A 22767-nucleotide genomic window follows, 5' to 3' on the forward strand; every position below is an offset into this window, starting at 1 on the left:
TAGAAAGGTTTCAGCTCTCCATGACAACTACCAATCCTCCACTGATGATATTTTTGGCTCAGACTGATCACTCCCACGCGCATGTCCTGGCCCCAAACACCATTCTAGCCTCATTCTTCGTTACTTTCTTTTGATGTTCTTTTGCGTACATTTTTCTATGACTTCATGCTTGCTACCTTAAAATGATCTTTTCTGTGCTTGTGAACTATGTTTTGACAGTTCCAGTTCGGTCGACACTTATGCATATCTTGTGTTTGGCAATTTGTGTTGATTGTGTTTTGCTTATTTGCGTAATTACTGGTATATTGCTTTTTGATGATGCCAAAAGGGGGAAGGATTAGTTAGGATAATTGATAGGAGCTTATTATATGGTGTTAACTAGCGACTATTAGCTTAGGATTAGTGGTGTTTAGGTGCTTATTTAGTGGTATTCCCGGAATCCGGTATGGTGTTCATTTATGGATTTGTGGGGTGCTCATAAGCGGTATTTTGTGGTCTTATTATGGAGATCCCGTTTGTACCACTTTAAGTGCATTTGGGACGGAGCTAGAGAGAAGGATAGCACACCTACACCCATGGAGAAGCCAAGAGGTGAAGCCGAGCTGCCTCGAAGCTTGTAGAAGACCAAAGACCAGTTCGAGAGAAGGCCTCACGACCGAGAGGAGGTGTCACGACCGAGATCCAGCCGCAGAGAAGATGTCTCGACCGAGACCCTGATGTCACGATCGAGACTTAGCCTCAGTAGACATGTCTTGACCGAGACCATCTTATCTCGACCGCGACTTCCGCCGAACCTGAGAACTGGAGCCAGATCGCGATCGCGACTACGGATACGGACCGGCCCAATTGAAGGTTTAAGTCCGAGATTTGATCTGTTTTTCCCTATTTTATTATTTCTTTCTAGTTATTTTATTTCCCTTTCACTAGGAACTATATAAACCCTTAGATATTAGGTTAGATTAGTTCAATTTCACAATTCATCCTTAGAAATTCAGCAGCCAAGAAGAAAGCTCCCACCTTTGTGCCACTTTCACCTTCACCCCTGGTTAGTTTCATCCATAATTATGTATTGCTTTCAATTGGCTATGTCTGGCTAAGATCCTACTAGTTAACTCTTAGGTTGAGGCCATTATTCTAGGAATGTTTGTGAGAATTCTTATGTTATTGTTCTAAGTTTAATTCAGGATTGTTTTATGATCTCTTGTGCTTTATTGTCTATTTATTGATCTTGATTTTATCTAGGTTGCAAACTAGGTTGATTATTATTCATTCATATTGCTAGGCTTGATAATTCAATTTGAAAAGTCTTGTCTTTTAGGTAGCAATCAGAATTTGCATAGACTATTTGCGAGTGCTTATTTTGTAGAGATTATAAACCTATGTCGAGTATCGGTGATTTGCCAATGGTATTGCATAGGCCTACTTATCTTTGATCTTTATGTTGTTGCGCTTTTGAACCTTAGGATTTCTTTGGTTATTGCTTACAACAAGGGTTTCTAGGACTATTTGGACTAGTTGCTATTTATGAACAAAGAGTAGGACAACCGGATTAGATAATTAAGAATATAGGATTAATAGAATTCAATGATCAACTTTCCATAAGAATAATGCGTTGATGCTAAAAGAGTGAGCTTTCCATCATAATAGTTTACAAATCCAACATTTATCGTTTTATTATTGTTACTTTAGATTACAACATTCAAAACCCCATAGTTACTACTAGGTAATACGAAAGAAATAGACTATCGTTGTGGCTCTCTTGGGATTCGACTCCGACTTACCACTTTACTAGTGGATTGTTTAGTTGGATTATCTTTGATAGGAACAACGACCGTTTTACGCGTGTCAATAACATTTTGATGGGGGGTGACCTACTAGAGAATCCATGAGTGTTTAACGTAGGGGGAACTAAGTAGATGCTAGAGTGAACCTTGTCAATATTAGTCAATATATGCTTAGGTTTTATTTAAAAAGTTAAGAGGGTTTGTCACCATCAAAAGGGGGAATTTGTTAGAGTTCCTAGTTTTGATTGTGACAAACACTCGACTAAGAAAGTGAAATGAGGATAGTATTGCAAATATCATTCAAAGGAAGTGGACCTAGACTCAGGGAAGCATGATGTGAAGCGAGAGGTACATGGAAGCAAGTTGGGAAGTGAGAGGTACAGGGAAGCAAGTTGGGAGGCGAGAGGTACAGGGGAGCGTGAAGGATATGTAGGAAGCAAGAAATGGAACGACAGATGAGTTCCAGAAATAGGAGGAAGCCAGAGACGGAAAAGTGCGTGAAGTGATTAAGGAATATATGCGAGAAAGTTAGTTAAGAAGATCTTAACTAACTAGATACGACAACACGAGGATAAGAGATATAGATCGGATAGAAGGTAGAATAATATAGGTTGTTAAGATAGGATATTATTGTTGTAACCAATAATATTATATCGAATAAATTAATTAGAGAATCTACGGAGTAATCATTAGTTTATGAGATATAATATTGCTGGAAAAAGATCTCGCAAATCTTGATATAAATAGAGAGATGATTAGAGATTAATGTGTGCGAAGAAGATAAAAAACACAAGGGTTAGATTAAGAACAGAGTGAACGATATTGTAAGGTTGTGTTCGGGTGCGAGCGAGAGGAGTGATTTGTGTGTGTAATCCGAGCTCTCTTTTGTAACAAAACACATCAATAAAGTATCGTTTGAAAATCTTTCTAGTGAAGAACTAGAAGGTAGTGGTTCTACTCAATATAGTTTTGTTGAGGTTTCCACTCTAAATCGGTGTGTCTAAAATACAAGTGTTTGATCTAATTCCGCTGCAACGACTTCAGGAAAAGAAACTCTTCCTTCCTTGAGACAAAACCGACGATACGATCCAACAATCCCCTTCTAGTAAGGGTGTACCATAATCTTTAGTAGAGATTGGCTGCTAAAATTCCTTCATATTTACTACGAGGCGAACCGGATAGTGGATCACCTGAACCGGATAGTGGATCACCTTGCTTATATTGTTTTTGAATTTCCTCTTGGTATTCATGTATTAGATTGTCCACGGAACAGTGTGGTCTCCTTCCTTCGGTATGTCCTTCGAAAGAAGAAGAAAAAAGCGGTTGAGAAGTATGAGAAAAGTCCACGTACAAGAAAAGCCAGAGGGAGAGTGGAACTTTCATGGAGACTTGAACCTTTCTTGTACGACTAACCATTTCTTCGTTGCTACAATTACAATAACAATCCCTTTCTATTTCATTTCATTTTCCAAATAATTAATAACAATAAAAAGAAAACCCTTGCAAAACAAAATTTGGCCAAAGGTAAAATCGGATATATAGCCCTATAAAGGGATAGAGAGATACAAAACAATGTCAAAACAAAGCACATATGGAGGGAAAACAACCCCCCAAGTTGTGACAATCCAACAAGAGAAAACAAATCAAAACATCAAGATCATAGTGCAGCTATACGAGCAGGGCGAAAGACAACCCCGGGCCTCATTAAAACCCCTTGCTGGAAAAACCCAGGCCCAGTGGGAAAACCCCAACAAGAGGAAAAAGAGATACCTCTGCACCGAAACCAATACAGCAAGGTTCAGAACCATATTACATAGACAGATCATCATATCAAACGAATAATAATCATCTGCAGAGACTCAAAACGCCCTCACAATCTCACAAGGGAAGCGCGCATATAGGAGGCGAAACACATGAATCTGGATCATACGTGTAACCACAGCAGCCGGAATCCTAGTGCGCTCAAAGATCCACTCATTTCTGGCCCACCAGATGTGGTAGACCGTAGCAGAAAGAGCATATACCCGCGCGCGACGCCTGCAGCTCGATCCCGACGAAAGAGTCCGCAACCACACAAGAGTGTCAGCAATATGAACAGCCGTGTCCGGAATCCCAAATCGTAAACGTGTTTCCCTCCAAATAGCCGCAGTGAAGGGACACTCAAAGAAAAGATGGTCGTGAGTCTCAAGATTAGCATCACAAAATCTACAACCATGATCATCATCCAAGAATAAGAGTCGATCATATGTGGATAGTCTTCCCATAGCAACCAGCCAAAGGATAAAACTGTGCCGGGGAGTACCATGTACCGGCCACACCTCTCTCCTCCAAGGAACCTCCTCAAATTTATCTCTGATCTCCTCATATGCTCTACTCATATAGAATCTCCCATCAAGACACCATGAAGATAAAAAGTCCGCAAAAGAACGATCTTCGTCCAGTCTCTACAACACATCATCTCGGGCTCTCAGAATAGCACGAATCAAGGATGAAGGCCGTCCCTGTGCAGACCAACTCACCACATCAGTGTTACTCAGATATCTATCATAGACCCATCTAATCCAAATCGAATCCTTCCTCTCAACAATACGCCACAACTGCTTCATCATGAAAACCTGTTCCAAGTAGCAAGATCCAGAAGCCCCAAACCGCCCTCAGATAAAGGAGAACAAACCGTCACCTATTTAACCAAAGGACGCTTCCAGAGGAAGTTCCAACAAAGACGGATCAACTGCATGATAACACCTTTAGGAACCGGTAGAACAAAGAGCCAGAATCCCTCAACCCCCTGTAGCACAGCAGAGATCAACTCCTTCCTACCAGCAAAGGAGATATGCTTCTTTACCCAGGTGCTAAGATACTTAGCAATCCGGTCCAGAAGCGGAGCGTAGTGCGAGATAGTGAGCGTATGCGGGTGAATGGGTATACCCAGATACCTAAAAGGAAAAGTACCAGGACTAAAACCAATGGAGTGAACGATATCAGAAGCCTCTCTATTCTCCCCATCATCAGTCACCGATCCTAGATACACAGAGGACTTGCCCCTATTGACATGGAGCCCAGACCAACTACCAAACTCAGTAAGACACCCCATAAGGATCTGATCCGAAGCAAGATTTCCTTTGCAGAACAGAACGATGTCATCAGCAAACATGAGATGTACTGTATGTACTGTAGTTTCTTTTAAAAAAGAAGAAGATAAGCCATAAACCCAACTTCTGCTTTTCTCCTTCATTTTTAGTTCCCTGCCCACCAAATTTCTCTCTCTCCATAATTAATTCTTCTTTCTGCTGCGTCGAATTTCAGGTGATTCAGTGTTCTTGCTCTTCAATTTCCATGTACTCTGTCGTGTTTCCAAGTTTAATTTTCAAGTGCATGTTTGGATATATAGGACGACAGGTCAGATTAAGGTCTAGTTTGATTATGGAGACAAGTATTGAAGCCAGAGCGTTCAAGTCCAGCAGTTTGGTCTCCGAGGTAGCTTTCAAACCGGTCAACGCAAACCTGCTCGGACTCCGTGAAGATCAGTTGTTTCTCTCATCAGTCGTCGATGACTTCTCCGTCGACGTATTCTTTGACCTCGACGGTTTGTCCGAAGAAGAAGACAAGAGATCCTCCTCCTCCTCTTCTTCTTCTTCTTCTTCCACGTCGCATGATCAAATAGACGAGGGAAGCTCCTTCTCCGCGGCCAATTTTTCCGACAATTACTCGGTCGCCGACGGCCTAGCCATCCTGGTAAGGCAGAAGCCATAACTTTTAATTTACATGCTTATTCAATTTTAAAATATTTCCATTTATTATGTAAATATCAGAATTCATACATTTACTTCTCTTCTTCCTAATTCCATTTGCATGTTACCACGTGTACAATTTTGCTGGGCTACGATGTATAAGTTGAATTTTGAGACTATAACTTTTTTAGTATTATTCAATTAAAAATAAAAAGTCGAATTTTATTTTTGGGCAGGCCGAAGATATGAAGGAGCTTGAATTGTGGTCGCATTTGATGGACGATATTTTTGCGTGCCTGGTCAGTAACCTTACGTCATACCCATTCCAAACCGGGTCCAGTATCAACCAAAAACTAAACCGGTTCTTGTCGATGCAACCTGGTTTTCGCCTCCGGTTCTCACAAGGCCCAGAAGCAAACGACCCAGATCCATCTCCGGTTCTTGGTCTTCCTGCTCTCTACTCGAGCCTGAGTTCTCTTTCTCAACATTTGAACCCGACCAAGATCGTGTAACCGAATCGGGCCTCACCAAAACCAAAGTCAAAGGGATGCAGAGAAAATCAGCGGCTATAGAGGATGGGCCGGCCCAACAGAGGAAGTGCACACACTGTCAGGTTCAGAAGACTCCTCAATGGCGAACCGGACCGCTGGGTCCAAAAACCCTTTGCAATGCATGTGGGGTCCGGTTCAACACGGGCTGTCTATTTCCTGAGTATAGGCCGGCTTGCAACCCCACATTTTCTATCGAGGTTCATTACAATAGCCACTGTAAGGTGGTGGAGATGAGAAACTGAAAGGTGTCTGGATCCACCAGGTCCGGTTTAGCTCCCACAATTTTGAGTTGTTGAACGGAGGCAAAAGTGGTGAACCGGTTTTGGTCGGTATGCAATGAAATTCTTTGACTCAGTGGAGGTTTTTGGTGTTGATAGGTGGAGTAGTTGTAACAAATTCTTCGGGTGTTAGTAATTTGCTGAGGTATTAGTTATGTTCGTGCTAGTAATTTTCTGTACCAATCAAGGTTATTAAAATCGGGATTTTAGGATCGGATCACAACGTAAAATCGGATCCTAGAATCGTAAGATTTTAAGGATTAATAAAAGACTATTTTATATTCATCTATAAGCATTGTACTACAAAAATTCAACTAAAATTTGAAGTCTAAAAATTAAATCTACAAGCATTACTTCAAAGCGATAAATATTCGTTGAATATCAAGTCATGTATACTAAACTATATTTAAAATTTTGGATTCACAAAATTTATATATGGGACTTAATGTTTAGACAATCGCATTTAGGGTTGTTTTAGCTCTTGCGCACACATGAGTAAAATTTCTATGATTTTTATCTAGTATTGAATGTACATATAGAGTGATTTTAATCATGCAAAAGATAAAAAGTGAAATAATTGGGCTTTCAAATAGGCGTTAGTTTCTCATCATAGTTCAACGTTAGGATCGTACATGGATCGTAAAATCATAAGATCCTACTGATATTATGAGATCCGATAAGATCCAAAGTAAGATTTTAACATGAATAGATTCTAATGATAGATCCGGATCAAAGATCAATGTTGAATCGTAAAATCGTAAGATTTTAAGATCCGGATCTAGATTTTAATAACCATGGTACCAATTATGTAGCTTTAGTGTATATTTCAGTGACCATTGTAGAAGATTATGAAGTATATTGATTATTGTAAAGGTCATTCCAACGTACGAACAAATCTATTACTATCATAATAATTTAAGTACGTTTTATTTGTCTTTTTTACTATTTTTCAACGGATACGGGTCTTTTCTTTAACATTTCTAGTTTACAGTAAAACAAAAGATAGAATGATTCAAGTAAGAACAATTGAAAAAGAACAAGAATCGTATGTTTTAACATGATCCTAACCTAAGACGGGCACTTATTCTTGTGTAATGTGCATTAATTTGAATCGACTCAATTGTGAATTTAGTGGCTTGATTTGAATGTTCATGATAGACTTGTTAATCCTAAATCAATACAGGCTCTTACTTGAAAAATAAATCAATACACAATGGGGGTAGGGTGTTGAATAAGTCAACTATTATAAAATATTATTAAAAAGGGTGATTTTTACTCTTTCTCGATTATTATTATTTAATATTGTACTAATTTATTATTAATTAAGTAGGTATAGATACTATAAAATTGGGGTTCTACTTTTATAATTATCCATATCTTTTACAACAACATAATTATTAATATAATAACATAATGATAAGAATATTGTGAAAAAACAATTCCATGCATTAATGTTCAAACATGTAATATACTCAAATTATATTAAGATCTTCAAATAATTTCTACTCATAACTCTAAAAAATTGCAAAGTAGAATTGATTGTGAGTGAAAATTAGTTTGGAAGAAACAAATCCTTTTGATGATTGCCATGGGAAGCAACAATCAAAGAAAAATTGCCTTCTTTAAAATATGAACATGAATCTAGTATCTGAAAGTATAAGTATCATCTGTGAAAATACATATTGTGCGTCCAAAAAATGTTAAGTTAATAATTTCAGCTTCAACAATATGATTTTCAAAGAGAATAACTATGAAAAATGTATCATTACATGTCTAATAAAATTTTGACAAATAGGCGAAGATGAGTCAGTGAAATTTTGTAAGCGGAGAAGGGAGAGAATAATAGAACCGATAAATAAATAGAGAGTTTAAAATACTTGTTACAGTATAGATTTTATTCTCAACTAATAAGAGTCAAGAAAAAAAAAGAGTTTGTAGAAAATAAAATTTTATTTACTGAGTATAAAGCCCACGATTGAATCAAACAATCGCCATTTGGCTTAGTCAAATAATCATGTGATTGACAAAGATTGACCCTTTATTAGCCTCAATATCACTCGTACGAAAGACTTAGTAAACCCTTATAAGATACTACGAAGACTCGGTAACTCCTTAACCATATTTTATGATATTCGATCAGCTTCAACATCGATGATAAGTATGTTCGTAGGAATAATGAAACTATTCATATCCCCTTAAATACAGTATTGGCTTCTGGCGCACTTATAACTGGAACTAATATCAATTGGCTTATATCATTGCGTGTTAGAGTATTTTGATTAATGGATAAGTTTTGGCTGCAAATACCTAACTATAATTATTAGATGAAAGCAAAGACCGCGTACTTGCAACTCACTTCTACGCTCTCCTCGACCGGTTCAGCCGCACGTTGTACTTGCCCACCGTCACCACCTTTTTATAAATCATGATTGCCGCATTGACGTCCAACGATTCGGACGATGACATCTAGCCAGGAATACTTCCAAGTCAAAATTCTTAAATCGATTTTGTGGGTGTTTATATAGAATAACAGACTATTTAATACACAAACATAAACCCTAATTCTCTGAAATCCTAATCGTATAAAATCTTAGTTGAATTGTTGAAAGAGAAGATAGGCAGACTAGTATCCAAATCCCAACACCTTCCTCGTTCTTAGCTTCAACACTAGGTCAACGACCATATGCATTATGCATGCTTAGCTTATGACAATAAGGGACTTTGAAACATAAACGAAGTCGATTACCTATGTAGATTTGTAGTTGTTTCTTCATCAATGAACTCAAATAATGCTCGTCGAATTCATTCATAAGTGCAAACATACATGTCAAGTAACATGCACATTTCAACACAGTGACGTGTATGTTTCTATCCAATGATGTGAACAATTTGAACAGAAGGACATGCACATATATCACTGTTATACACTTTTGTTTTTACATGTACCAAAATGCAGATTCACATGCATACTTAATTTTTTGTATTTTTGTACTCAATGATGTACACAATTTAAACACATAATTGTTTTCAGATGCACGAAAATGTGGATTTGACATGTACAAACAACAACGTGCATATTTTATACACAACGACATGCACACGCATACCTCTTACGAGCACTTTTGCTTTTGTATGTACAATAACTCTACTACATTATACGCATAATCTATTTTCAGGATTTAATCCGAACGACTTGTTTTAGTAAATCCGACACCTAAATCATTTTATTTTTGACGTCCACTCTCATTGGAATCATATTGTTATGTAATTTGAAATATCCCAAATTTAAAACGGTCTTATATTTAAAATATCTAGTTTTATACTCTTTATTCAAAAGAATCTAATTATATTTTTTCTTATCTAAATTTAATTTTATTAAATTCATTTTCTCTTTTTCTTTGAACATGATGGCCTTTTGATTGTAAGCTTGGACACGAGTATGTTTACGATTTTTCAACATGTCATATGCTAGAGCTGAAAGGTTCAAACTATTTCTAGATGGTCCACGCAAACGAATCTTCCATAAACCTAGTAGCAAAGCATAAGAAATGAACGGTTTTCAAAGACAAAGTAAGAGACTTTTTTCCTGTGAAAACTACCTGAAGGACCATAACTCGTTAACTTGTAAGAGTTTAATAAAATAACAAAAATTAATAAATATAAAATATATATATATTATATAAACTTAAATTAAAAAATATATAACAAATACTTAAAGAAACTAATTTAATATTTCTATGAAATTTGTAAAACCTCCCTAGGCTAATTTTGTTAATAAAATATAATGTTTATTTACCAAATAAGTAAGTATAGTAATTCATTTAGTTTTGTTTAGTGTTTTAGTTAATTTTTTTGAATTCACAAGGCTAGTTGAAATAAGAACTAGACTTTTAGATCCAAAAATGAGCCTCCTTCAAAAAATACAAAAATAGGTTGAAATTAATAAAATTGAACAATTATATAGACTCGTTCTATAGTCTATTCCGAGTCTACGAGCTTATGACGCTCTCAACACTTGTGTACATATTCAGAGGCAATGATGACGATACATATATACTGAATATGATTGACGAGGTAGCAAAAGATTGTCCAGTTCTAGATTACGCAAGGATTAAAAAAACAGTAGTTACAAATCTTATCTTAGTGCCAGAAGCTTGTCGCTGGAAGACAGCAGCAGTGCGAGCTTTTGTGAGCATAACTGCACTCTAAGCTGCACATGATTTCATTTCATATTAACAAAACATGACCATGTTTTGAATACCAAATTCAAGTAAGAACATTACCTTAATTATTACTCAACTAATCATCAGACTTCACAGTCGCAACGAGTTATCAGGCTGTACCACGGATTTTCTGATATGCAATAAAATTAGAGGTGCAAATTCACATATGTATGTAAAACAGAAGCGGATGAAGAAGCAACCTTTCTTCCGGAAGAATTTAAAACTGATTAAGAAGATGCTGAAACGTTTCACCATTAGGTATGCATCCACCCATAATCATTCTCTGATACACAGCATACGCTTGCTCCGGATTCCCAGAAACCCGATAAGCACGAATCAAAGCATTGTACGTAAACACATTAGGCTTAAGACCGCTTAACTCTATCTCTTCATACAATTTACTGGCTTCTTCAATCATCCCAACGTTCCCCAAATGAAGTATCATATAATTATACGTATACAAATCAGGAGTAAACCCTCTCTTCTTCAAGTCCTCGAAAAGAAAAAGCGCTTCATCCACTCTCTGAAACTTCCCAAACCCATTAATCATAAGATTATAACAAACCAAATCACGATCAAGGCCTTTAGATTCAATCTCCTGAAAGTAACGCCAAGCATCATCAACCTTCCCAGCCATACACAAACAATGAATTAAAATCGAGTACGATTTAATATCCGGCCTTATTCCCTCCCTAATCATCTCCTTAAACAAATCAGCGGCGCTTTCGACGTCGCCTGATTTACCAAATCCATTAATAAGGATCTTATATATAACAACGTCGTGTTCGCATCCATAATCACACATCTGAACGAAGAACATCTTCGCTTCCTCCAATCTTCCGGATTTCACAAGCCCGTCTATCAGAGGCCCGTACGTAAAACGGGTCGGAGAAAAGTCGCCACTCACAAGATTATAATACATATCTACAGCTTCGTCCAAACGGCCGGAATTCACAAGCCCAGATATGACTATATTATGCGTGAAAGCATTTCGAGTTTTCATTTCCTTGTAAAGGCGGAGAAATTCATCCATCCGTCCGGATTTTCCTAGGTTATCGAGAAGCAAATTGTACGTCCAAACATCCGGTGCACAGTTTCTTTTCATCTCTTCGAATACCTCAAATGCCGTTTCGGTTAAGTGGATATCCAGAAGACCTTCAATCAAAGGGTTGTACGTTTCAAGTGTTAGCTGAACTCCGAATTCTCTTGCCTTGATGAGCAAGTCGTATGCTTTGAGAGCCCTTTTATGTCTTGATAAAACCCTACACAGAGGTACGAGAACGGAGTCTTGTTTGCAAACTCCGTGCTGTATAAGAGCGTCGGCGAATGAAATCGCGAGTTCCATTTCGGATTCAACCAAAACCCCACTCATTAAATCTTCCCAAAAGGATCTACTGAATGATAACCTACACAAACTGACGAGCTTCCAAGCATCATTAAGCCTTGAATCCTTCACCATACAAGGAAGAAGAGTACATAAAGTAACGGAATCAGGACGAACAACTTTCCTCATATGATGGAACATCAAAAAGGCTTCGTAGCCTCTATTATCTTTCACAAGACCGTATATTACAGTGTTGTAAGTGACGACATCTGGATAGCAGCTACTTGAAACCATGTCATAAAGCATCTTCAAGGCCAAATCCAGCTCACTATTTTTACAAAGACAGTCAAGAACTGTGTTAAACGTAACGGTATCTGGAAGACAACCTTTTTTCGTCATTGCAGAGAATAACTCAATCGCCTCTGAAACTCTTCCTTCTCTTCCCAATCCAGCTAGTAACAAGGTGTAGGTAACAACGGTTGGAGATACTTTAAAATCATTCATTCTATTGAACATACTCCACGCTTCTGCAACTCTATCAGCTTTATATAGCGCGTCAACTAACGAATTGATCACCAACACATCAGGATAACACCCATTTTCAATCATTTGATAAGAGTAATCTCACAGCTTCATCTACTTTCCCCTGCCTTACTGTAACATTTCATCATCATGTTATACGTTATAGAGTCTGGAGCAATACCACTTATCTGAAGCCCTTTAAAAACTTCTTTTGCTTCCTCAAGTCTCCCTGCTTTCGCTAGACTGTACAAACAAGCGTTACAAGCAATAACATTAGGAACAATTCCTTTTGCTTTCATCCTCTCAAACATATCAAGAGCTTTACTCGATGCTCCACACTTTCCATAATAGTCTATGAACAGAACGTAGCTATAAGCAGTAGGTTGAATCCCCACAAAAGGTAAACTGTCGAACAGAGCTAATGCATCGGTTAATCTATTCACTCTGAGAAGCCTACCTATAATGCAGTTGTAAGTATGAAGATTAGGCGAAATCTCTTGCTTCTGCATTGTTTCTAGCTGCTCAAATGCTTCATCAACTTTCCCAGATTTGCATAAAGCATCAATCAGTATCGTACAAGTAACAACATCAGCATTATATCCGTCAGCTTCCATTTCAGTACAAAGCTCCCTCACATTTTCCAAGTCCCCATGGTCACTGAATTTATCCATCAAGGTAATATATGTTACTCTATCAGGCTTTTGGCTTGTGGATTTCATCTTGATAAACAAGGATTTAGCATCAGCGAGTTTTCCAGAATTACATAACGCATCTATTAGAACTGTATATGTAACGACATCAGGCCCACAACCCTCAGAATCCATTCTTTTTAAGATCTCATAAGCCTTATCAATCTTTCCAGCTCTGCCAAGAACTCTGATACAAATGGTGAATGTATAAATATTTGGCTTTAAGCCCAGATTTTCCATCTCCTTTAACAAATCCATTACTGTTTCGGTATCCCTTCTCTTCCCTAATGCAACCATAAGTGCTGAATAGGTCTTGAGACTGGGCTTATGCCCTTCAGAGATCATCCTTCTGTATACATCCAAAGCCTCCCTGTAAAATCCAGATTGAATAAGCAAATGTATTAAGCCATTGTAGGAATAAGCGTTCAACACAAGGCCATTACTCCTCATTCTATCGAGTCCCAATACAGCCTGACGTATACCGCCCTTCACATCAAATGCTTTGAAAATGGTCAAGTACGTGGTTAAATTCCTGTTGATGATTTTCTTTTGCATCAGATCAAACACAAATGCCATGTCGGTGGTCTTTCTTTCTGCCCTCAAGACTTCAAGCATATAATTGCAAGTTTCTGTGGTGTGAAATACATCAGACATCTTTCCAACTGACTGGAAATGTTCAAAAGCATCATTTGGGTCTGAAATTGACTTCAGTATCCTCATAACATCCTGTGATGAGATAACCTTCATTCGCTTCCTACCACTTTCCAACAGGACCTGATTTTGACATTTCAATACACATAAATATTTCACCTATATGCATAAAAAAGTACTGCGGCAAACAAACACAGCATCACAGACCAATGAAATTCCCTGCTAAGCCCAAGTATAGGAAGAGAAAAAGATCCAAGTTTAAGTCACTGGGATGATTGCTATTGTTTCAAAATAATAAACTTGTCTGAACTTAACGCGTAAGAAAATGGTACAAAGTTCATATGTTTCACATTATTTGCAGAACAAGTATTTTCCTATTAAATTGATATAGAGTGACATATTCTGGCATAGAAAACACACTTGTCAATTCTGCTCTATGGAAAGGTTCAAACTCCAAATCTGTACACTAATTATTTATTTCTTACGAGTTATAAGTGACGAGAGAAGCCATACTTCAATAATCAATGCATGTAGAAGAGTGTATGCAAGCTATGTACTAAATTGCTTGAAGAGAAACCATGAGCAAAACAACTATTCAGAAATTTCAAGCATAGCAAATTAGCAATACGTAGCCCAAACAGAAAATAAAATTATCAAAGTTCAGAAGGTAATCAATTGGTCAATCATACACCATATCGAACAAGAATGTACATAGAACTTCACCTTCGATGATAGACCTTCTTTTTCATTATTTTCCTTTCTCCTCCCACATAAACTGTACACAAGTACAGGCCGTATTGCCATCCTTGATCTTTTACAATTCCATGAGAAGTATTGTGTCCCAAAGTGATCACTTCGTGGTCTTAGCTTACCTGCAAAGCGTAGGAGAGAGTTTGATTCAGAACTCTTCTTCCTCACAATTACATAAGCAAAGAAGATATCATAATATACTGCCACATCAGAGAAACATTCGAAATGTAACCCGTAGAATGTAAAACAAAAAATTGTTTCAGCTATAAACAGTAACTACTTTAACAAGTGGAAACAACATGCCAGGAAATTGGAAGTGGAAACAGTTCTAAAGCACTAGAAAGGAAAAGGTAAGACCTCGCCGGAGTGGTGTATTGAAATCTGAATGTGCGGAAGAAAAAGAGAAGAACGAGAGAGACGAATTGAGTAAGGTGAAAATATCTCTCTGACTTGTGTAAGAAGAAGTTACACAGTATTTATAACAGAAGGAAGGAAACTAACATCAGCTTCCTAACAAACATTGAACTAACTACATGAGTTATGCTAACATACAGTGCTAACATATACTAACATATACTAACACCCCCCCTCAAGCTGGAGGATGTTCTTGCATCCCAAGCTTGGGAAACAAAGCTTGAAGGCGAACACCAGGCAAAGTCTTGGTCAAGAAATCTGCAAGCTGAACGGAAGTAGGCACATGAGACAAAGAAATGAGGCCCTCTAGGAGCTGCTCTCGTGCATAATGACAGTCCAATTCTATGTGCTTAGTACGCTCGTGGAACACAGGATTACGAGCAATGTAGATTGCAGATTGATTATCACAGCGAACTGGAATCGGAGTAACACCAGAGATACCAAGCTCATCTAACAACCTGCTAAGCCAAGCCAATTCAGTGCAAACTCGACGAAGAGATCTATACTCTGCCTCAGCAGAAGAAAGGGAAACACTTTGTTGTTTCTTAGACTTCCAGGATAACAAGGAACCACCAAAGAAGATCACAAAACCACTGACTGACTTTCTGGATATTGGACAAGAAGCCCAGTCTGCATCACAGTAGGCCAACAATCTTGTATCTGGAAGAGAGTTGAGGAGAAGAGCCTTAGAACGTGTGCCACGAACATAAGCAAGCACATGTTAAGCTGCTTGCCAATGGGGCTCATGAGGAGACTGATTAAACTGGCTCAAGAACTGAACAGCAAAGGCCAAGTCTGGCCTTGTGTTAACCAAGAAATTCAGCTTGCCAATGAGACGACGATAAATGGAGGGATCAGAAATCAAATCACCTTGATCAGGTAGGAGTTTAGTCCTCAAATCCAAAGGACTAGCCACATCCTTGATAGCTGAGACATCAAATTCTTCCAGCATATCAGCAATGAACCTTCTTTGACTGAGCAAAAACCCTTGAGAAGTGGGTATAAACTCAATCCCAAGAAACAAATGTAAACCTCCAAGATCCTTGATTTTGAAAGTCTCATGGAGAGACTGTTTGAGAGCAACCATAGCTAATGAATCAGTCCCTGTGATGAGGATGTCATCAACATAAACAGCCACAAAGATCATACTGTCACCATATTTTTTTGTAAACAAGGAATAGTCATTTAAACTCTGCACATAGCCATGTCCACGAAGAAACTGAGAGAGTTTAGCATACCACTGACGAGATGCCTGTTTAAGTCCATAGAGTGACTTCCTCAACCTACAAACAGACTGCTCATTGGTGACAGCAAGACCTGGAGGCAAAGTCATATAAACCTCCTCATCCAACTCTCCATGAAGGAAAGCATTATTCACATCAAGCTGAAAGATCTCCCAGTTTCTCTTCAAAGCTACATATACAAGAGTCCTCACTGTGGTCATCTTAACAACTGGTGAAAAAGTCTCAGTGTAGTCTATACCTTCTTGCTGCGTGAAGCCTCTTACCACCAACCTTGCTTTATATCTTTCCACAGTTCCATCTGCTTTCCTCTTAATTTTGTAGACCCACCTACAACCTATGGCTTTCTTATCTGTAGGTAATGGGACTATATCCCAAGTATGGTTCAAATCCAAGGCCTGGAATTCAGCTGTCATAGCATCTTGCCAAACACTGAATTTACAAGCTTGAGCATAGGAATAAGGTTCAGTTTCTGGTTTAAATGACAAGGCTGGCACATCCTGAGAAAACTGAATAGTAGAAGTTAAAGTATGACAACAACAACCATGATTTGTGAAAGCAACATCGCATTCATAGTCTGACAAATAACCAGGAGGTTTAGTAGCTCTAACTGGTCTCCCTGGAGGACTAGAAACTGATACTGGCAGAACATCAGTAACAGGAGGAATGGAAGTAGAAGAAACCTCCTCAGGCTCATCATCAAGGAAAGGAGATGACACCTTATCAAGAGGTTGTGCAGTAGGAAGAACTTGTGTTGGACTGTAAGGAAACACAAGCTCATGAAACTTCACATCTCTAGACAGCAACACTTGCTTGCTTTCCAAATTGAACACCTTGTATGCCTTTTTTCCAAAAGGATACCCCAAAAATATGCAAGGAACAGCCCTTGCTGAGAACTTGTCCCTGCCTGACTGCAAAGTAGAAACATAACAGAGACACCCAAAGACTCTAAGATGAGTGTATGAAGGTGGCTTATGATAGAGAATCTCAAAAGGAGTCCTGTTTTTCAAAACCTTGGAAGGGAGTCTATTGATGATATGTGCAGCAGTCAAAACACTCTCACCCCAGAACAGCTTAGGCAAATGAGAATGAAACAACAAGGACCTTGCTACTTCCAACAAATGTCTGTGCTTCCTCTCAACAATTCCATTCTGTTGAGGGGTTGCCACACAAGAAGTTTGGTGCTCTATGCCCAGTTCAGCCAGATAGTTGGAATTCTCTGTACTTGACCCTAATTCAAAGGCATTATCACTTCTGATGATCTTCACAGTACGGTCAAATTGTGTTGAAACCATCTTAATGAAACTCTTAAGCAATCCAAAGGAATTGCTCTTGCTTGCCATAAGATGCACCCAAGTAGTGCGAGAGAAATCATCAACAATGGTCAAAACATATCTATTACCATTAAAAGTAGTTTGTTTATATGGCCCCCAAACATCCACATGAATCAATTCAAAAGGAAGAGATGTGGTAATTGTACTTAAGGGAAAAGAAGGTCTTGTTTGTCTAGACTTAGCACAAACATTACAACTATCCAGATCACCAAAGGAAATATCTGAACAATCAACAAAACTCAAGGTCTTAAGCTTGTAAAGAGGAAGATGTCCTAATCTCGAATGCCAAACCTTAGCATCACACTTATTCAAAGAAACTGTAGCTGCAACTTGATCCAAGTGCTCCTTAATTCCAGCTTGACTGTGCAGCAGATATAAATTCTTGTAGGCTTTACCAATCTCCAGTCTCTTCATCATAAAAGGAGCCTGAAGCAAGCATTTGTCAGGAGTAAACAACACTTTGCAAAACAAATCTCTGACCAGTTTCCCTACTGACAGCAAATTACATCTAAACTTTGGAACCAATAGCACATCAGTAAGCATCAATTCTGGCAATATTCTCACTGATCCAGACTGATTAACAGACACATTACTCCCATTTGGCAAACTGATAGTAAAAGGAGATGTCAAAGCAATCACAGAACTGAAGAGACTAATATCACAAGCCATATGGCAGCTGGCGCCACTGTCAAGAATCCAGGTGCTCTTATCAAAAACATGTGACATAAAGGAGGAATTACCTGCAAATCCAGCAAAGTCATCAGTATCATGAGTGGATGATTTCTGTCCTGAAGTAGAAGCAAGGCTGAGTAGACGAGCTATCTGCTCTGAAGTAAGGTCTGTCAAGGCTGCAGATCCTGCAAATTTTCCCTCAACCTTCTTCTTATCCCTATAACGTTCAGGAAATCCATGAAGAAAGAAACATCTGTCAACTGTGTGGTTAGACTTCTTGCAATTGGTACAAAACGAAGACTTCTTCTCAGCTTTTGCCTTTGAAAAACCAGGTTTGCTAACCACCACATTCATAGCTGCACTTTCATTGACAGGCATAGTCACAGCTTGCATTTCTCTCTGCTTTTCCTCTTGAAGCAGCATAGCATAAGCCTGTGCAACACTTGGTAGAGGTTTCATTAGCAAGATGTTACCCCCAGCTGAAGTGTACACATCATTCAATCCCATCAAGAAGTGAATCAGACGCTCATCGTCCTCAAACTTACAAAATTCCTTCACAGAACCACAAGTACAGACTGGAAATTTGCGCAAACTATGTAATTCATCCCAAAGTATCTTCATACTAGTGTAGTAAGAAGAGATAGAACATGTTCCTTGTGTCAGCGCGTTCAATTCCTTCTTGACGGAGTATAACTGAGCTCCACTAAGCTGTCCAAATCTAGTGTTAAGCTCCTCCCAGATCTCGCTGGCAGTCTCGCAATAGAGAACGTTGCGCCTGATTTCCTTGGACAAGCTGTTTAACATCCAAGCTCGGATCATGTCGTTGCATCGCGACCAGCGTGGAAGAGTAGGATCATCCGATGTAGGTTCCGGCAGCTTTCAGTTGATGAATCCGAGCTTATTCTTCGCAGATAAAGCAATCTTCATGCTCATTCGCCAGTCACTAAAGTTTGATCCATCAAAGACATCTGAGATTATCGACAATCCAGGATGATCGCCGGTGAGAAGCCACAAAGGATCATTGTTCTGGCCAGAAGCTGCTTCTGTTGATTGATCAGAAGGTTTGCCCGTTGTCATCTCGAATCGAAGAGGAAAGAAACCCCGTCGGGAATCAATTCAGATCGAAATTAACACCTCGGTGCTCTGATACCATGAAATCTGAATGTGCGGAAGAAAAAGAGAAGAACGAGAGAGACGAATTGAGTAAGGTGAAAATATCTCTCTGACTTGTGTAAGAAGAAGTTACACAGTATTTATAACAGAAGGAAGGAAACTAACATCAGCTTCCTAACAAACATTGAACTAACTATACGAGTTATGCTAACATACACTGCTAACATATACTAACATATACTAACATGTATTGCATGTCGGAGAATCGAAAAAACACGGGCGGGAGATTAGGGGAGCAGTGGCTGCGGGCGGCGTCGAGCAATGACTGCGTGGTAGTCTCGGAGAAGAAGGAGGGGTTCAGATAAGGGGTATTGATTTGCAACCAAGCCATCAAAAGAAAAATGGAGGAGATAGCCGAAGTGGCTATGCTGCGATTCGAATGGGAGGTTAGGAGGAGTTGCAGAAGGGGAAAATATCAGAGGGGTTTTTGTAAACCCAACCAGCCATTTCCACGCTCACGGTTTCTCCTTCCCAATGCCGTGAAGTTTTCGCTCCTTTGCGGCCACGCTTCGTTATTTTTGCACCCGTCTCATTCCTTGCCAAGAAAATTTTGCAATGTTGACCCATAAGTCCACCTTCGTCATCCACTTAATCAAAGTCAACATCTTTTTTGCATTAGTTACGCTTCAATGTTTATAAGCCCTTGTTTTAGATGGAGAATATATACCTACTTGCTCTCTTTTCATTAATTTTATCTTTGTTTTTTTGTCTATGAAGAACTAATTCATCATTGTTTTGTTTGATGATTGAAGCTTTCAAATTATTTTAGTTGTGAACTTTCTACCTTTGTTCTAATTCCTGTTTGATTGTTTCAGTTTCTCTTGTTCTTAGATCTTATTGATTTGTGTTGATTTATCTAGATTGGTGTCCTAGTTATATTAATAATTTTCATGTTGCTAGAGTTTGATTATTCGAGTTGAATATCACATCTATTTGTAGCACGCATGATTTGCATGAACTAGTTGTGATTGCTTATTGTCTAGAAAATTGATTGTGTGTCAAGTATCTGACTTGTTATCCATGATATTGCATGCACCTATCTATTCCTGAGCGTATTACTATTGATTCATTGATAGTTTTAGGGTTATATTTTAATAAGAGTTATTAGGACTAGTTGGACTAATAACTATATTAGAACATTGATTAAGATAGCAATTGGATTAATTGAACTTACGGTTACTAGATTTCTATTATCAACCTGATTATCTATTGGAAGAACTAATCCATCATTTTTTTGCTTGACGACTGAAGCATTCAGATTATTTTGGTTGTAAGATTTCTACCTTGTTCTATTTCTTATTTGATTGTTTCAGTTTCTCTTATTCTTAGATCTTATTGATTTGTGTTGATTTATCTAGATTGGCCTTCTAGGTCTATCAATATTTTTCATATTGCTAGGGTTTGATTATTCGAGTTGAATATCATATTTATTCGTAGCAAACATGATTTGCATGAACTAGTTGTGATTGCCTATTGTATAGAGATTTGATTGTGTGTCAAGTATCCGATTAGTTGTCCATGATAATGCATGCATCTATCTATTCCTGAGCATGTCGCTATTGACTTATTGAATCTTGATAGTTTTAGGGTATTATTTCAATAAGGTTTATTAGGAGTACTTGGACTAATAACTTTATTAGCACATGGATTAGGAAAAAAACTAGATTGATTGAACTTAGGGTTAGAAGATTTCTGTGATCAACCTGATTATCAATTGTGTGGATATCTGATAAGTGAAACGCCTTTCTCTATTTTTAATCCATTCATACACATTTTAGTTGTTACGCATTCCAAACAAAACCCCATTTTGATTACTTAAGTTGATCACTTATTTGTGACGAAATAAATAACTTGACTCTCTTGAGATTCGATCCGTACTTGTGCGCTATATTACTATAGTTTAGTATTTTGGAATTTCTTGATTAGGCATAGCAACTTAAATCTTGTCAACGCGCTTGTGTTTCAGGACATGGTTAATTTGCGTGAGGAGTGCAGGAGTTTTATGTGGATCAAAGAGCTATCAGCCATGTCAGTCGATGTCCTTGATCGGATTCTCTCCGTGCGTGTTCCGTCTCCTCAAGAACAGGTTAGTACCTAAGATGTATATCGCTTTCTTTCATAATATTGACTCGTGGAGGATGTTGTTTGCTTACCCGCCCTAAGTGGCTATCACTTTTGGGTTCAATTTGATTCCGTAGTTTCTATTAGTTTTTTTGTCGACTCCTCCACTTTGATGTCTATAGCCGTGCTTATTGCAAACGGATCCTTCATCGTGTTGATGATATTCTTTGTGAGCATGCCTTGTGATTTGATGTTGTTAAACCAAAATCTGTGGCTAGTGATACTCCTGAAGTGGCAAGTGTTGGTTCTTTTCCTGATGCGAAGGTGCCACATGATACGCTTATGAATCATGAGCAAGCGTCGTCTGTATTGGTATTCGAGGTTGAACCAATTTCTACAACAGAGCCATTGGTTTTTCCTGTCCATCAAGTGTTTGATGAAATGCCTTGCAAGGAAATCAGGCCCAAGGCTGACTTTGTAGCTGACCTAGTCAATTTAAACGACCAATCGGTCATTTCTTGTTGATGCAAGTGAGTTTTATGGATGCTTTCAGCCTTCCAAAGGGGGTTGACATGTCTGTTATTGGCATGGTAAGTAAGGAATTGATCGTTTTTAACCATGAGTTTACAATTGTTGCTTATTTTGCGCTTATTGATGTTGCTACACATGATGATATGAAGGTCTTCCAGGGAGACATGACTATTAATCCCAAGGGGATTGTGAGTTGATCCTCGAGGCTTCATGGTGATGACTTCCTTCGGTCTTTCATTACTAGTGATGAATTGTCGTATGGTTATTATGTTATACCATTTATTCTTGATCTTGGTCGTTTTTTTGTTACTCGACTACCGTTATTGCCTACGAGTTTGTAGGTCGATTTTCTACGAGTGCTTGTGGTCGGTTTCGTGGGAATGTTGATGGATTACACACCTTTTTGTTTTGACCTAGGATGAGAAGGTTGCGAATGGGTCCAATTGGAGCTATTTTGGGATTATTGTACTGCTACAGATTTACTGTCCAAATTCAAGGAAATGTGGGACAGGTGTGAAGGTGTTCCTGCTCAACTATTTCTTGCGATCTACTCTACTATTGCTTATGACAATGCCGTCACTCCGTATCTACTCCCGGACTAACCGATTATTAACACGAGGACATGTCAAAGCCAATAAGTGGATAATGATAGGTATCAAGACGAATAGTCTTTTGGAGTAATTGAGCGCCTTTTAAAAAATCTTTTGAGATTTCCAAGCAGTCTAGAAATAATTGTCTTTTGAGATTCATGTTTTTGTTTTAGAATTAATTACGTCTTTTTTATTCTTATTAATTATCTTTGTCAGTTTTAGAACATGTGTTCTCATCTTGCATGATG

The 22767-nt window shown here is 38.3% G+C and overlaps 1 protein-coding gene across 1 annotated transcript; it reads right to left on the reverse strand.

Moving 5' to 3' along the window:
• Positions 1-10784: 10784 nt before the first annotated feature.
• On the reverse strand, positions 10785-14557 carry LOC141247874 (uncharacterized). Its single transcript, XM_073669282.1, is given in 4 exon segments — positions 10785-12506; positions 12508-12531; positions 12533-13876; positions 14477-14557. Coding segments are annotated over 4 exon segments (3171 nt in total).
• Positions 14558-22767: the final 8210 nt, after the last annotated feature.

Source organism: Phyllobates terribilis, unplaced genomic scaffold (genome assembly GCF_046119375.1).
Source record: "Phyllobates terribilis strain yellow unplaced genomic scaffold, ASM4611937v1 Scaffold_3409__1_contigs__length_79518, whole genome shotgun sequence".
Classification (NCBI taxonomy): domain Eukaryota; kingdom Metazoa; phylum Chordata; class Amphibia; order Anura; family Dendrobatidae; genus Phyllobates; species Phyllobates terribilis.